Source organism: Callorhinus ursinus, unplaced genomic scaffold, assembly GCF_003265705.2.
Source record: "Callorhinus ursinus isolate GAN/ISIS: 27379988/994484 unplaced genomic scaffold, GSC_fseal_2.0 scaffold1, whole genome shotgun sequence".
Taxonomy (NCBI): domain Eukaryota; kingdom Metazoa; phylum Chordata; class Mammalia; order Carnivora; family Otariidae; genus Callorhinus; species Callorhinus ursinus.
This window is the reverse complement of record NW_027397063.1, coordinates 26,259,826-26,275,836: the sequence shown is the minus strand read 5'-3', so window position 1 is coordinate 26,275,836 and position 16,011 is coordinate 26,259,826. Positions and strand designations below refer to the sequence as shown.

At 39.6% G+C, this 16,011-nt stretch overlaps 1 protein-coding gene across 1 annotated transcript in view; it reads left to right on the top strand.

The window, feature by feature from the left end:
- The first annotated feature begins 7,423 nt into the window (after positions 1 to 7,423).
- Positions 7,424 to 16,011, top strand: part of GBE1 (1,4-alpha-glucan branching enzyme 1) — a 270,358-nt gene continuing 261,770 nt past the window's right edge. Inside the window, exon 1 of the mRNA XM_073892065.1 lies at positions 7,424 to 7,753. Coding sequence (XP_073748166.1) covers positions 7,620 to 7,753 — 134 coding nt within the window. The 5' untranslated portion in view covers positions 7,424 to 7,619. The remainder of the gene's footprint in view (positions 7,754 to 16,011) is intronic.

Sequence of the window (16,011 nt, the reverse complement as noted above, 5' to 3'; positions counted from 1 at the left end):
TCTTTCTTTCTTTCTTTCTTTCTTTCTTTCTTTCTTTCTTTCTTTCTCTTTCCTTTCTTCTTTCTTCCTATAACCAGTCATGGATTGATAGCTTCTTAAAATAAAATTAAAATATTTTCCTAAAGAAATAAATAAATTTAAAATACCAAATGCAAGGCCCAATTTCATATGATTATATTTTTCAAATTGATATTGAAGTTTCTAAACACTTTTTCTCAATTCCTGTATTTTTCTATTTGTGGGTTGGTCACAAGCATTTGTTTACCAGCATTGATCTGTGGACAATATTGGTCACTGGTTAGAGGATTCCTTCAGAAGTTCTAACCTCATGTCCATCACATTCCAAGTCAGGTTTCACTGACATATTCCCCCCACCCCCCCAGGGAAGTGTGTTAACTATCCTCAAGATCTCAATACTTTATTTTTGTACTAATCTAAGTTATTGGAAAGCATTGTATATGGAAGACATTACTCCTCTTTGCTATAGTATTGCCTTTGCAGAAATATAAATCTTACCATTTATTAAGTCATTGTTATATGTTACATACAGTTGTAAATATCTTATATGTATTAAGTCATTTAATCCCTCAATATGAAAGCATGTACTATTATCATTCCCACTTTATAGAAATGGAAACTGAGGCACAAAGAAATTGACTTCCCATGATCACAGTTAGTGAGCAGCAGTGTTGAGATCCAAACTCAGGCAGCCTGGTTCCTAAGTCTGTGTCCTTGCCTTATCATACTGCTATCCATAAGAAGAAACTATTTGGAAAGGTCCTTGTGTTTGTCTAAAATTGGCTTCCGAGGGACACATGGGTGACTCAGTCAGTTAAGCATCTGCCTTCACCTCAGGTCGTGATCTCAGGGTCCTGGGATCAAGCCCCGCATTGCGCTTGCTGCTCAATGAGGAGTCTGCTTCTCCCTCTCCCTCTACCCCTCTCTCCGCTCATGCTCTCTCTCCCTCAAATAAATAAAATCTTAAAAAAAAAATAAAATTGGCTTCCGAGTACATGATCCAAAAATTTCCTCAATATCTGTCACTTATGGGGTGCCTGGGTGGCTCAATCGTTAAGCGTCTGCCTTCGGCTCAGGTCATAATCCCAGGGTCCTGGGATCGAGTCCCACATTGGGCTCCCTCCTTGGCGGGAAGCCTGCTCTCCCTCTCATACTCCTGCTGCTTATGTTTCCTGCTCTCGCTGTCTCTCTCTCTCTGTCAAACAAATAAATAAAATCTTTAAAAAAAAATCTGCCACTTATGGAGCCATGTTTTTTTCTTTTTCGGGTTTTTATTTAAATTTCAGTTAGTTAATGTATGTTGTAGTATTAGTTTCAGTAATAGAAATTTATGACTCATCACTTACATATAACACCCAGTGCTCACCACAACAAGTGCACTCCTTAATACCCATCACCCATTTAACCCATCTCCCTGCTAACCTCTCCTCCAGCAAACCTCATTTTGTTCTCTATAGTTAAAAGTCTGTTTTCTGATTTGCTTCCCTCTTTTCTCTCCCCAGCCCCATGTTTGTTTTGTTTCTTAAATTCCACATATGAGTGAAATCATATGGTATTTGTCTTTCTCTGACTTATTTTGCTTAGCATAATACACTCTAGTTCCATCCACATTGTAGCAAAGGGTAAGATTCCATTCTTTTTTTAATAAAAATTTTATTTAAATTTAATTTAGGTAACATATAGTGTATTATTAGTTTCAGGGGTAGAATTTAGTGATTCATTAGTTGTATATAACAGCAGGTGCTCATTACATGAAATGTGCTCCTTAATGCCTATCACCCAATTACCCCATTCCCCCACCAATCTCCCCTCCAGCAACCCTATTTGTTTCCTATAGTTAAGAGTTCCTTATGGTTTGCCTTCCTCTCTGTTTTTATTTTGTTTTATTTTTCCTTCCCTTCCCCTATGTCCATCAGTTTTGTTTCTTAAATTCCACATGAGTGAAATCATTTGTCTTTCTCTGACTGACTTATTTTGCTTAGCTCTATTCATGTCATTGCAAATGGCAAGATTTCATTCTTTGTGATGGCTGAATAATATTCTATAGATAGATAGATGATGGAAGATAGATAGATATAGATATATATCACCTCTTCTTTATCCATTCATCAGTCAATGGATGTTAGGGCTATTTTGATAATTTGGCTATTGTCAATAATGCTGCTATAAACATCAGGGTGCATGTGTCCCTTCAAATCAGTATTTTTGTGTCCTCTGGGTAAATACCTAGTAGTGCAATTGCTGGGTCATAGGGTAGCTCTATTTTCAACTTTTTGAGCAAACTCCATACTGTTTCCCAGAGTGGCTGCACCAGCTTGCATTCCCACCAACAGTGTAGGAGGGTTCCCCTTTCCCCACATCCTCACCAACACTTATTATTTCCTGTGTTGTTAATTTTAGCCATTCTGACAGGTACGAGGTGACATCTCATTTTGTAGAGCCATTTCTAACTAGAAGAGACAATTTAAAGCTTATAGAATTATAAAAATGTAATATCTTTCCTCTTTGCTTTTGCTACCGGGCACCAGAGGACTAAGGTCTGAACTCAAATGCCATAGATTTTCTCTATTCTAAGATTTTTTTGTTTTGTTTTTTTGCTTTTGTTATGTATTGTTTTACATATTCAAAGAATTTTTTTAAAAGATTTTATTTATTTACTTAAGGGAGAGAGCACAAGCACAAGAGGGGCAGAGGGGCAGAGGGAGATGGAGAAGCAGACTCACCTCTGAGCAGGGAGCCTGATGTGGGGCTTGGTCCCAGCACGTTGGGATCATAACCTGAGCCGAAGGCAGATTTTTAACTGAATGAACTACCCAGGGTCCCCCCCCACCCCAAGTATTTTTATTAGCCACCTCAAATACCTTTTGTTAAATAGATGGTATATACTTATGGCAATTAATGTCCTAAAGCAGTTCTTCTCTCCTGATTTAAATAACAAAAGTATATTCCCTAGTAGTTTTGGAGATCAGTTGTCTGAAATCAAGGTGTCAGCAGGGCCATATATCTTCTGGAGGCTCTAGGGAGAATCCATTCTTTACCTCTTCCAGTTTCTGGTGCCTACTGATATTCTTTGACTTGTCCGTATCACTCCAATCTCTGCCTTCACCATCACTTTACTTCCTCCCCTTGCGTCTGTTTGCTCTGCATTTCTCTTCTAAGGACACTATCATTGGATTTAGGAACCAGATAATCTAGATATCTAGGGTGATCTCCTCATCTCAAGTTCCTTAACTTAATTATGTCTGCAAAGACCCTTTTCCCAAATAAGTTAACATTCACAGGTTCTGGGGATTCGGACATGGGCATATCTTTTGGGGAGCCACCACTCAAGCCATCATAATAGGTGATGGTAGTTGCATGAGGCTTTAATCTATGGGCTTTGTGACTTAAATTTTATATGTAAAAAGTCTTTTTATTTTTTGTCCACTTCCTGGCTCTTTGTTTTGTTGTGGACTAGTTAAGTTTGCCAGGGAACTGGGTTTCATTCAGGTAAGGTTGATAGATACATGGTGTTTTAAATTTCATCTAATTTTTGTCTTGAAGTCTTAAAAAACTCTTCTACATTATTTGTCTTCATAGTCATCTTTCTGAGAGGTAGGATAAAATAGTTCTTAAAATCATAGAGTAAAAGTGTACCTGTAGTCAAATCCTGACTGACACCTACTAGCCGTATTACCTTAAGCAATTTTCTTCATCTCTATGTACCTTTATCATAGGGTTAACTGAAAGATTTTACACATACACACTCCACCACATAATGGTTAAAACAGTGCCTCGCCTGTAGAAAGCAGTGTGTTATTATTATTAGCTATTGTTGTAAAGAAGTACTACAGTCTTCTTTCAGAATAAGTCAATTATGATCAGCTCAGCTATCTGACCTTTTCTTACAAGATTTTATGCCTAAAAAGTTTACAAAATTTTCAAATAAGGAGCAATCGAGAAGTACTGAAAATTTCACATATATAAAATAATCACTAGAGATAACATAAAGGCATAAAGGAAACCGGTAACTTCTAGTGAAATAAAAACTGCCATTTTGATTGGGTAGGTCTGAGACCAAAGAAAATTGTATAAGTTCTAGTGGGGAGGAGAAGATGTTCAGAGGATTTGTCACAAAAGTGAGAACCTTTCACCTATAGGTCACTGATTCTCAACCAACTTGCAACAAAAGTAATTGAAAATCATTATCATCTAAAATCCATTAAGTACTGTCTCTGAAAAAAAGTTGTTTGCCTCACACTGACTTCCAGGCAGTGACAATTACCATCACATTGAACACCCACCACTTGGCCATCTAAGTAGAGAGGTTAGAGGTGGTGAACAAGTCTACCAATAAAATGATAAAATGACAATCTGTACCTCCAGGGTCCTCTGAGAGGCTTGGCAGGTATAGAGGGGAAGTTTAGCTGGTGACTTACTGCCTCTGCTGAATTTAATCCAGAAATAAGTGGATATAAGTTTGGAGATTTACACCATAAAATCACTTTAAATGTATAATTTAAATGTATAATTCAATGACTTTTGGTAACTTATAGAATTGCTTTAAATGTATAATTCAATGATTTTTGGTAAATTATAGAATTGTGTAACCTTTGCCTCATCCAGTTTTAGAACATTTTAATGGAGGAATTTAAAGGCATATATATCCAATTAGGCATTGTAGTGACATCCTAATAGTCTCTCTGCTCCCATTCTTGTATTCCTATAATCCATTTTCCATAGAGAAAATACTTTTTTAAATGCAAATCAAATTAAATCAGTTTTCTGCTCAAAACCCTTCAACAGCATCCTATCGTACTTAAATTAGAGCTTCTACATGACCAAACAGCTGCCTAGCTCTTACACTTTACTTCTTGGTATTCTCCTTCTCACTAGACAGCAAGTACACCAGAATTCTTTTTCTGTGACTAAATCAACTTATTCCCCATTGCAAACTCTTCACTTGCAATGTTCTTCCTCTCATGGCTTGTTCCTTGTCATTACACTTCAGCTTAAATGTCAGTTCTGAGAGGCCCTCCTTTACCACCAGAACTAAAGCAGACATAGTAGCTTAATTTTAATTCTTGACATTTATTACTATTGCATTTATTACAATTGGGTATTTATGGATTTTGAGAAGCATTTCTTATGTTAGTTGACATTCTCTCCCCCCACACCCATGTAAGCTTTATGACAACTGGGACTTGTCTTATTTACCATTTAATCCCAGTACCTAGGAAACAACTGGCTGTCACATGGGACTTCATTAAGTACTTGCTCAATAGTGAGTAAGAGAGAATAGGTTCCCTGCTCTCTTGGAGTTTACATTCTAAAGGGGGAGATCAATATGTAAAATAGAAAAAAAAAACCAAACACCTAAATTTTGTTAATTGCTGCATAGGAGAGAAAGTGCTGTAACAGATGCTGAAGATCCTAAGTAGTGGAAGCAGAGGCTTCTCAAGATGAGTTGACATTTATGCTGAGATCTCAAGGAATGCTGGGAAGAAACCACCCATGTAGAGCTGAGTCATGAAGAGAATTCCCAACAGAAGAGGGCACATAAAAAGTCTCAAAGGCTACAAAGTTCTCAGTGAGTGCCAGGAAAGTCAGTATTTATGAAGAACAGTACAGCCTGATAAGATGAAAAAAGGTGATTAGAAAAGCGGTGGAAACATAGTCAGGGACCAGATTACACAAGGCTTGTTAGGGGATGGTAAGAAGTTTATATTTAACTCTGAGTGAACCAGCATGTCATTTAAGTTGTATCTTTTATTCCTTGGGTAAAGCCTTACTATTCAAACTGTGCCCCTAACCAGCAACAGCTGCATGTTAAAATTGCAGAATCTGAGGTACCACCCAGAACTGAATGAGACTAAGTACTTTTAGTGACATCATCAAGGGATTTATGTGCACATTAAAGCTTGAGAAACACCAGAGAACGGATTAGAGGTGAGAAACAGTAAAGAGGGAAACCAGTTAGATATGTTAGTCCAAATGAGAGGCTGCTTGTATGAGTGACAGCACAAAGGATGGGAAGCCTCATTTAGGGTGTGTTTTGGAGATAGTTGGTTTAGGTCTTCTAGCCAGCTAAATGGAGATTTCAGTAGGCAGTGATACAAACCTGGATTTCGGAGAAAAGTTTAGGATTGGAGATACAGATTTGTGGGTCTATTGGGTAACTTGCTTCTGAGTTTCAAGCGTTTACAGTGTTTTATATTTTACTAGCATCTGCATGTTGTCATCTTCATGAAAAGTAAGACATGCCTTTCTGAAGGTTGTCCAAGTCCTCCACTCTTCGACTTTGAGGTCCTCTAGGTATCGCTCAAGTCCTTTATTAACCCTTTCACAAATGGTTTTGAATGTTTTAAAATTCAAGGCCAATGCTAATCAACACTCTTCCTCTCCATACCCAAGTCTTAACTGGAAAGAGACTCAAAGTCTCTCCCGTTCCTAGGTTCAAAGCAATTGGGAAACTCTTGGGCTGGTGGGTCCAATTCTCCCCATGTACATACAATTTTGTATTCTCCAAAATGAATCACTGAGCTAGAAGTCAGTTAATGGGAATGAAAGAACATAAGGAAGTTCCAATTGGGGAAGTTTACATAGGCTTCCCCCTTCTTAAGCCAAGAGGAAGAGCGATTTCTTGCATTAGCACTTCATTAGTAAGTGGTACAGTTGAAATCCAATTTAATGTTCTTCCCCATACCATTTGTCTTATCAAGGATAGTTCAGTTTAATCGTTGAAAAACATCTGTTATAATTATAAACTAAGGGAAAAGGATGTTTTTGTTACCTTTGTTTCTTTTTGAGGTGTGGGAAATGGGCAAAGTTCTTGCCATGGTTTCAATTCTCAGCCACTGGCAACCCAGGGAATAGTACCATAACATTATGGTATCCCTGGGACCATTCCACGATCCTGACTTTTTTAGTTAATGCATGCAACAGGAAAAACCTACAGGAGCTCTGGTTAGGCAATGGTGTGAATATTCTCAAAGGTATTCCTGTATCCATACTTGACTGTTCCCCTCAGTGAATTTATTTGATCTGTAATACTACCCTAACAACACGTTCTCGGAACTCTTGAGAAGGTCCCCCCCAAGAAAACCACACATCCATTTGAAAAGGATGCCACCAGTAGGAGTTGTTTACAGGAAGAAAAGCGGAGGGCTAGCTCTGGAGCCAAGTACGGGTCAGGGTAAGGGAGGGCAAGGCTGAGCTACGGCGGCCGGGACCCGCCTGCCAGGGTGGCCTTGGCCCAGACGGGAAGGGGCTGGGGAGGAAGGGGCAGGTCTCTCCAGCCTTCAGGTGCTAGCCGCGTGAGTGGGCGGAGGGCCCTGGGCGCCTAACCGCTCCCCCCCCCCCCCCCCCCCCCCAGCTCGGGAGGTGCGTCCGGGAATCACTCTGGGTCCCGCTCCGCCCCGCCGCCGGGGGAGGAGGAAGAGGAGGAAGAGGAGGGGGGGCAGACGGCCGTTGTCTTCGGCTATAAAGGGCCCTGGGCCGCCGAAGCTCGCCTCAGCGTCCTCCGGCTCCGCCTTCGCCGCCTTCCTCCGAGCTTGAGCTCCAGTTCCCCCTCAGGTTCCAATCGACCCTCTCGGGCTCGGCTACTCGGGCTGCAGCAGAAGATGGCGGCTTCCGACGCTCGGGCCGACTGCTCCGAGGCGGCGCTGGCTGCAGCCCTGGCGGACGTGCCGGAACTAGCTCGACTTCTGGAGATCGACCCGTACCTGAAGCCCTTCGCCCTGGACTTCCAGCGCAGGTACCGCCTGACGCCACCTGAGCACTCCTCCCCCCCATCCCCCTTCTCCTCTTAGCAGGACAGGCTGCCTTCCAGGCGCGGGCTCCGGGCTTGGGCCGCCCCTCGGCTCCGGTTCGCGCAGGCCCCGCCCCCTAGCGGCCCCGCCTCTTGGGCCCCGCCCCGCCCTGTGCTGGCCCGCCCCCGTCCGTGGAGGGTAACAACTTCTTTGGGTGGGCTAGGGTTGACATCGTTACCTGGATCCAGTGGCTTCCGGAGTAGTGGTTTGGTAGACGTGGTTTGGTACTAGACGTGGTTTGGTACTAGACGTGGCAGCGCCGAATAAACTTTCTTCATCCCCTCTCCCTTACTTCCGAATCCGCGGTTTTGCGCCATTGGGTACGTGCTTTGGCTCCCAGCACTAGTTTCCTCAGGTGCGAAACCGAGGGAGGCAAAGCCACTGCAGGTTTTCTGACCTTTCCATTCACAGTGTTGCCCTGTGAATTAACGTGTGCATAGCACCCGGCGTGTGTAATCGCGCGTTTACAATTTTTGCTTATTTCATTACAAATACTGTGATTTGACACCCAACAGGATTCTTCAGGCAGTTTTTGTTCTTTCCTTGTTAATATTTCCTCTCTCAGGGAAGAGTAAGCGTATCTTGGCCACTTTATTTTCCGCCCCCGCGGGCCAGCATTGATGAGTAAACGTACAGCAACATTTGTCAGCAACGTTTGTCTGTGTTTGGCATTGCCATCCCGAAGAGGGAGAAAGGCCTGGAAAGCCAAACTTCTAGAGGCCGATTTAGGAGCTTTAGCTTTGGTTTGTTCCCTGTCGTGCTATGGTAAATTGTTTTAGCACAGTTAAGTCGCTGGGATAATAATTCTAGTAGTTCGCTCAACTTCAGAGGTATAGTTTTTAAGATTAACGTGGTTGTTACACTAGTGATAGTAGTTACATTTGTGAGAGAAGCACATTGTGATTTAATGGTTTCCGCCCATTTAGCCAAGTGACTCCAGGAGGAAAACTACCATGGCAAAAGAATATACATAGTCACATTTTCAAGTAATAGAAAATGGCCATTATTTGTGATTTTATTTATTTATTTGACAAGAGAGAGAGCACAAGCAGGGGGAGGGAGAGGGAGAAGCAAGCCCAATGCAGGCTCGATCCCCAGTACCCTGGTATCATGACCTGAATGGAAGGTAGAGGCTTAACTGCCTGAGCCACCATGTGCCCCAGAAAAATGGCCGTTTAGTTATTGGCCAGCAGCAGTATTAGGGGGTAATGAAACAGGGTTGATCTGGAATTTGGAAAAAAAAAACTTAAGTTCACGACTTGGAATTGCAACTGTTTATTAAGGATTCCCTTTATATGAACAAAAGAAGTTGGGGACACAAAGTTCAATATAACATCTTATTGCAGAGCTTGTATATCCTAATGAATGAGCACTCCTCAAAGTAGTCACCTTGAGCTGTGGCTCAGTTAATCAGGTTATTGGGCCCTTACACAGCCTTATGAAATTGCTTTCAGTATTTACAATTTATGCTTTCAGAGTGACTGAGTGCATAATCTTCATGGTTCAAAATTGGATTTATAAATAGTCAAAAAATTTGAGAGCAAAAGATGGTGGTCAGACTTTTTTGATGTGCTTGTTAATGATGATCCTACTTTATTTGTATGCTTTGTAAATGACAAAAGACATTTCTAAAAGAAGACTTGTGGGATGTTTTGTTTATGTTTCCCTACCTACTTTAAAACAAAGAGATCACAGCAGACAAACAACCCTTGTTAAGTGTTTCTTTCATGTAATTCACTTCAACTCCATTGGGATTGAAGCAGTTATGATCCTCTTTCATGGTTTGTCAAAATTAATGGGAGGGTCAAAGGCCCAAATAACGAAGTGAGGGCAATTTAGTGTCCTTGGTGAAAAGGCTGGTCCAGTGGGCCCTTGTGCCTCACTCTGACCTGGATTCTACTTCTGGACTTGGTTCTGAGTAATTGCCATTTTCCAGCACACATGTTCCATTTAGGCATATCAAATAGTAATTTGGCATTTGGCAGTAGCAATTTTTATTTACTGTTAACATGTGAAGAATAAAATAATTCTTCCCTCATAAAGTTTGGTCCTGGTTACTTTCTCGATTTTCTGTTTATTTCTAAGAACCCACTGGGGCATTGTGTCTTTGGCCTAACATAGATATACAGTCCTTCAGGTGCAAAGTAGAACTTACTAAGGAGTGAAGGAAATTTAGGGCACAAACAACAGTATTTAAGAATGGCGGTGGGGGAGGTAATTTCTTGTCTTCGATGGACTGTCTCATCCTTTCCCAATGAAAGCATCTTCATTAACAATTCTGTTATGTACATTTGTTGTTCTAGTTTACCTTTTCTGTAACCGTAAGAATGTCAAATCAAGTGTGAGGATTAATGAATTACTCTGTGACTTAAAATAAAAATTAGTACATTAGTGTGTGTGATAGTCCCGATAACGTCTCATCGATTACCTTCTAAGATGGGATTTTCCTTTTGGCTGTCCTTTTTTCACCTGTTATTTATACTGCAATTAGTTGCTGTGATCATAATTTCAAAATCTTGGTGTTTTAAAACAATAAGATTAATTGTCCCTTGCCAATGTGTATCAGGCTGTCTTGATCATCACTCAAGGATTTAGGATGATGAAAGCTTCGTTTTGAAACATGCTGCTGTAATGTTAGCTGTAGGGAATACAGAACATGTTAAACTGTATAGACTGTTTCTTACAGCTTTTGCCAAAGAAGAGTGAGTCACTCCTGCTGATACATTATATTGGCCAGTGTAAGTCAAATGTGACTTTTGAGCCATGTGTGTGAAACAGAATTGACATTTGTGAACAACTTAAAGAACAACAGTTACAAAAGCACTTGTCTATACCCTCTGTTTAAAGTTTATATAGTATTTTTAGATTTTAATTTAATACTGATGACAAAAACCACGAGGCAGGAAGGGTTTTTATTTTTCATGACTTACAGCTGAAGAACCTGAGATTTGGTCAAGGTCAAGTGATTAAATTCACATGGCTAGTAGTACTGCAGCTGGGATTAATCTTTCTTTCTAGAACTATTTTCAGCAAGTTTCACAAACAGTGACTTCTTGGTAATTTAGTGGATACCTCTTTCCTTCTTTATCTCTAGCATTGGACATTTTGGGCCGCTTCTTGTATCCTTGAAGCCATGGAAATCTTTTGCTTTTCTTCTATTACCTCTGATGGTTTTTCCTCTCTTTCTGACCATTTAACATAAGAGATTCTCAGGGCTCTTCCCTATGTCCTTTTATGTATGTCTACTTATATACTTTCCCTAGGCATTCTCCTCCATCCCATGGATTCCATTTATGTACTGAGGCTACCCACATCTGTCTTCACCCTCAGATCTCTTGGTCTTGGTTATATTTATCAATACCTTCATTTTGATGTCCTAGTAGTGCAAAACTCAACATGCATAAACCACACTTGGGGCTTTTCATCCTAAACCTGTTTGGTCTTTATACCCTATCTCTGTGTGTGGTATCTTTATCTACCAACTGCTCAAGCCTAAAAAACTTAACACTTATCCTTAATTCTCACCTCTTCTTTCTTCTTATCTTCAAGTAGAGTTGATTATAGCTCCTAACTGTTTTTCAACTACATGCCACTTTATATTCTTACTGCTATCATCCTACTCAAGTTGCTAACATCTCTAGCCTGGTTTACAAAAACAGCCTCATCATTGCTCCCCCTTTTCAGATTTCCTCAACAATTCCCCATGGCTTTTAAGGTATAACACAGGCTGCTTCTCATGATGTGCAAGATTCTGTATTATCTGGTCTCCATCTACCTTTTTAGCCTCATTTTTGGACCTTCCTTCTCACTCTGTACCATCTAACCAGAGGGGAGGCCTAAGGGTCTAGAGAGGCAGCTCAGATGATGTCTGAGAGCCATTCTTTAAGGGACACTAAAATATCACTAGAATAAATTGGAAACATATCCATTTTATGCATGCACCCCTTTTTAAATATTGAAGATTTTAATTTCTTCGTTTGTGTGGGCTCACAAGAAGGTAGGGGTCTAGAAAAATCACAAATAAAAGGCAAGAGAGATTAAGAACTGGAAACATTTTTGATTTATATCAGAAGTTACTCCTTTAGCTCAGTGGAAATGAATTAATAAGTGAACCCTTTTATATATTTTTATTAATATAATTTTCCTCTACCCCATTAAATAGATCTTTAACAAATGTTTAAAAGGTACCAGTTGGCATTGTGCCAGAATATTATTCCGTGTTGGAAGCCACATATTTTGGTCTAGATATGGTTCCAGCTGTGCTTTTTGTACATGCTGTTCATTCTGTTTTACGCATACTTTGCTTCTATATTCTATGTTGCTATACGTGCTTCTGGAAGCAGCCTACAGATAGATATATACCTTCCCTGATTTCTCCCCATCCTTATATCTTCTTCCAGGCTGGCTTCACTTCTTGTCTACCACCTTGAACACCCCCTCCTAAGGGTGTTCATCCACTGCAATGTGGTTGTCTTTCTGCCCGTTTGTATCCCCGGCTAGATCCTTTGCTCCCGTGGGTGGGCACTTTCTCTGTATTGTTTGTTTACTGTTGTCTTCTCAGTCCATAGAACCATACTTGGCTTATAGGAAACAGGATAGTATTTGCATGAATGTGTTCTGAGTCTATTTATTTTTCTCTTTTTTCATAGCGATGAATCTCAGGTCAACCTACCTTAAGCTAAAAATGTGGGGAGGAGTGCTAGGATGAACAGAGAAGAAGCAGTAGTTACCAGGGGATTATGTGCGACAGTCTAGGGAAGGGAAATATATGTTCAAGTAAAGAGCTAAAGATAACTAGCGAAAATCAAGAAAGTCAGTATTAATTAGATATTTCCACAGAGCCTAAAGGCTTAGTCACTGAAAGGATATACAGTTCGAGAGAGCCTGATGTCAAATTGTGTGCCCAAGAAGGGGAGGAGAGGTTTTTGTGACACTAAAAGTGTTACAATTACAGTGAACATCACCATTTTGTTAGAAATGAAAATAGCTTTTACAGTGGTACCTAATCAGAGTTAGAAACTACTTTGGGTTTGGTGTGTCAGCAGCCACACCAAAAATTGATTCTCACAGCACAGAAGTTTTATATCATAGCTGCATGATGCACTTTTTTCTCAGCGCCTGGCCAAGTTGTTGGCTCTGAGGAAAGTCAAATGTCAGTGATTCTAGAAGGCAGGGAAAAAATCTAAAGATTACAAGGTGTATCTTGCCCACTCTTCTGTACTAGTAGATTTATTTGCCCTTTGCAGCTGAGATCTGTACTAACTCCAGTTACTCCCAAATTTTCTACAGTGATGGGCAAGAGGCTCTGACCTCTTTTCATTTTCAAAGTGCCTTAAAATGACTTGATGGAGCATTCTGGTTTAGTTTAGGCTCTGGTGCCTGCTGTACCACCTCCTGAGAAATGACTCTTTATGTGATAACTTCTTAGAGGATTCAGTTCAGCTCCCACCAAGCTGGTCCTAGTTAGTCAGCGAGATGTTAATATAGTCCCTGTGAAATGTCCTATAGTTTTAGACTGATAAGAATATCATGCTGCTGTTATTTGAAAGCACGTATTAAACTTCAATTATACACTTATAGATATTAAAGGAAAACATGAAAGTGTTTTCATTGGAGAGAATTGCTGCTACCAGTTCATTCAAAAGTAAATTTATTTTTTACTAAAGACTACGTTCTCTTCTTGTGATGTCTACCTGTCGATAGATGCTTACCACTGTTTGAATCCAGGGTTCTTTTGTGTTTAACATCCCAAAGCAGCATATTCTGTTTTGTATTTAGAGTAACAGGAACTAAGTACATTAATAAAAGCTAAAACCACATTAAACACATGTTAATATACAATGTACATTCATTAATTTATTATATAATTACATTGCATCTTATTTGATGTTAAGTTATAGGGACTAACTTGTAAAACTAGTGTTTTTGATGTTTAAATGATTAGAATAATTTAGATTGTGAATTTAGTTTCTTAACATGTAAAATGGGAAAAGGTATAAAAATATTGCTGTGTGTATGTTCCAAAGTATAAGGGCAAGATGAAGCTTGAACTTGAGCTCTCATATGTGCTAATAGCTTTGAATCTGAGGGCAAATTAATCAACCTCTGCGCACCTCAGCTTCTTTTTCTGAAAAGAATGGGATGGGACCTACCTTCTAGGAGTGTCTTGAGGACTAGGCATATATTAAAGATCCTTCGTAAGTAAATAGTAGTTATTTGATGATGATAATATTATAAGCAAAATAGCCTTCCATCATAAATATTCACTAGGATATTATTTTCAAAAGATTTTATTTTTGTTAGCTTCTTTAATGCTGTATCCTGAAATCAACCATCAGGTAAGTAACATGACCAGAAGTTCTCCACAACTCTTCCATTTTGTTGGATGGCATCTTTACTTTAGGAGGTTCTTTCTTTCTTTTTCTTTTTTTTTAAATTTAATTTAATTTTATTATGTTATGTTAGTCACCATACATTACATCATGAGTTTTTGATGTAGTGTTCCATGCTTCATTGTTTGTGTATAACACACAGTGCTCCATTCAGTACATGCCCTTAGGGGGTTCTTTCTTTATTCCTCGTAGAGCCATTGTGTGAATGAGGTGAGGAGGTGGTAATTTTAATCATAGTCTAGTATACAAGGAAAAGAATATGTTTAAACTTGATCCTTAATTTGGAGAGGAAATGAGAAGGCAATTGCCTGTGTTTACTATAAGCTGAAGGCGAGATGAGCCCGGATATAATGAGCACAAAGCTCCCTTTAGAGAGAGAGGTAACTGCTAGCCTGCCGAAGCTCACAGTCACTCTTCTTTTGATCTTCCTTTTCTGTCTTTTCTCATCTTTCATCTGACTGCTAACTGTTCATATTCTTGGGCATCAAACAACTACAGGGATTTTCTTCCTCCTGAACTCTGGATGGTTAGAAGAATGGTCATATCAAGTTTACTGATAAACAGGAATAACTTTGAAAATAAGAAAAAATATATAACAGCAGCTTAGAAGTTTGAAAATGAAAGAATTGTCCAGCGGAATCTGAACACATAGTCTATTAGTAAGAATAAAATTTAAATCCTGTATCTTGCGTTGTCTTTTCTCTCTCTTTACTTGATGATTACAGTTATTTTCAATGTTTGATTTTGCAATGAAATGTATAAAACAGAAAAATGGAACATTCATGTGTGTTTTAGTAGATCCATTGAACAGAAATTACAATGAGTCACAGTCTCTGGATATGTACTTTAGGTCTGTAATCTAAAATATGATAATCAGAGAGACGCCTGGGTGGCTCAGTTGGTTAAGCGCCTGCCTTCGGCTCAGGTCATGATCCCAGGGTCCTGGGATCAAGTCCCACATCGGGCTCCTTGCTCGGCGGGGAGCCTGCTTCCCCCTCTGCCTCTGCCACTCCCCCTGCTTGTGCTCTTTCTCTCTCTGACAAATAAATAAAATCTTAAAAAAGATAAATATAATCAGAAACCAAGTACACAGGTACACTTCTTATATAGGTAACCTTGAAGTTTTCCAAATATTTAGCAAGTGAGAATTAAATATTTCTTTTACCAATGAAATCATATGTTACTCAATATCATATCTAATTTATTTTCATTTTCATAAATTATAAACAACAGCCACAGGTTATATTTAATTATGAATCACTGAGTAATACCGGTACATTCTCTGTTACAGAAGCATAATAAAATCAGTTATGCATGTAGGTCTATGTAACAAAACCCAGTGTGCCCTCAATTAACAGAAAATCCCACAAACTGAGTTATTAAACTAGAACTTTGTATCTCTCACGAAGAAAGAGAAGGTGAATGGTTTGGGCTTTAGCACTGAGCCATCCTTTATCTTTTTACTGTCTTTTGCCCATGGTCTTTATTCTTATGCTTAGAAGATGGCGGGGCACATCTAGGCCCCACATCTGTCTTCCTAGCAGGAGCACGTTCATGCCAGTTTATTCTGTCCATTTTAGCCAAGCATATGTTAGATTTCCTGTTTACAAATTATTGACCAGAACTGTCCCATGGTCATTCTTAGCTGAAAGTGAGCCTCGATAATAAAGGCTTTTCCTTATATACACTTTCCTGAGAAAAGTCCTTTGGCCTCACCTATCAGAGCATCCCAGAGCTCTTTCCTTTGCTCCAAAAAGAACACTACTTCTGCCTAAGGTGAAAAGTCTTAGTGAGATTATATGTTGTAGTTC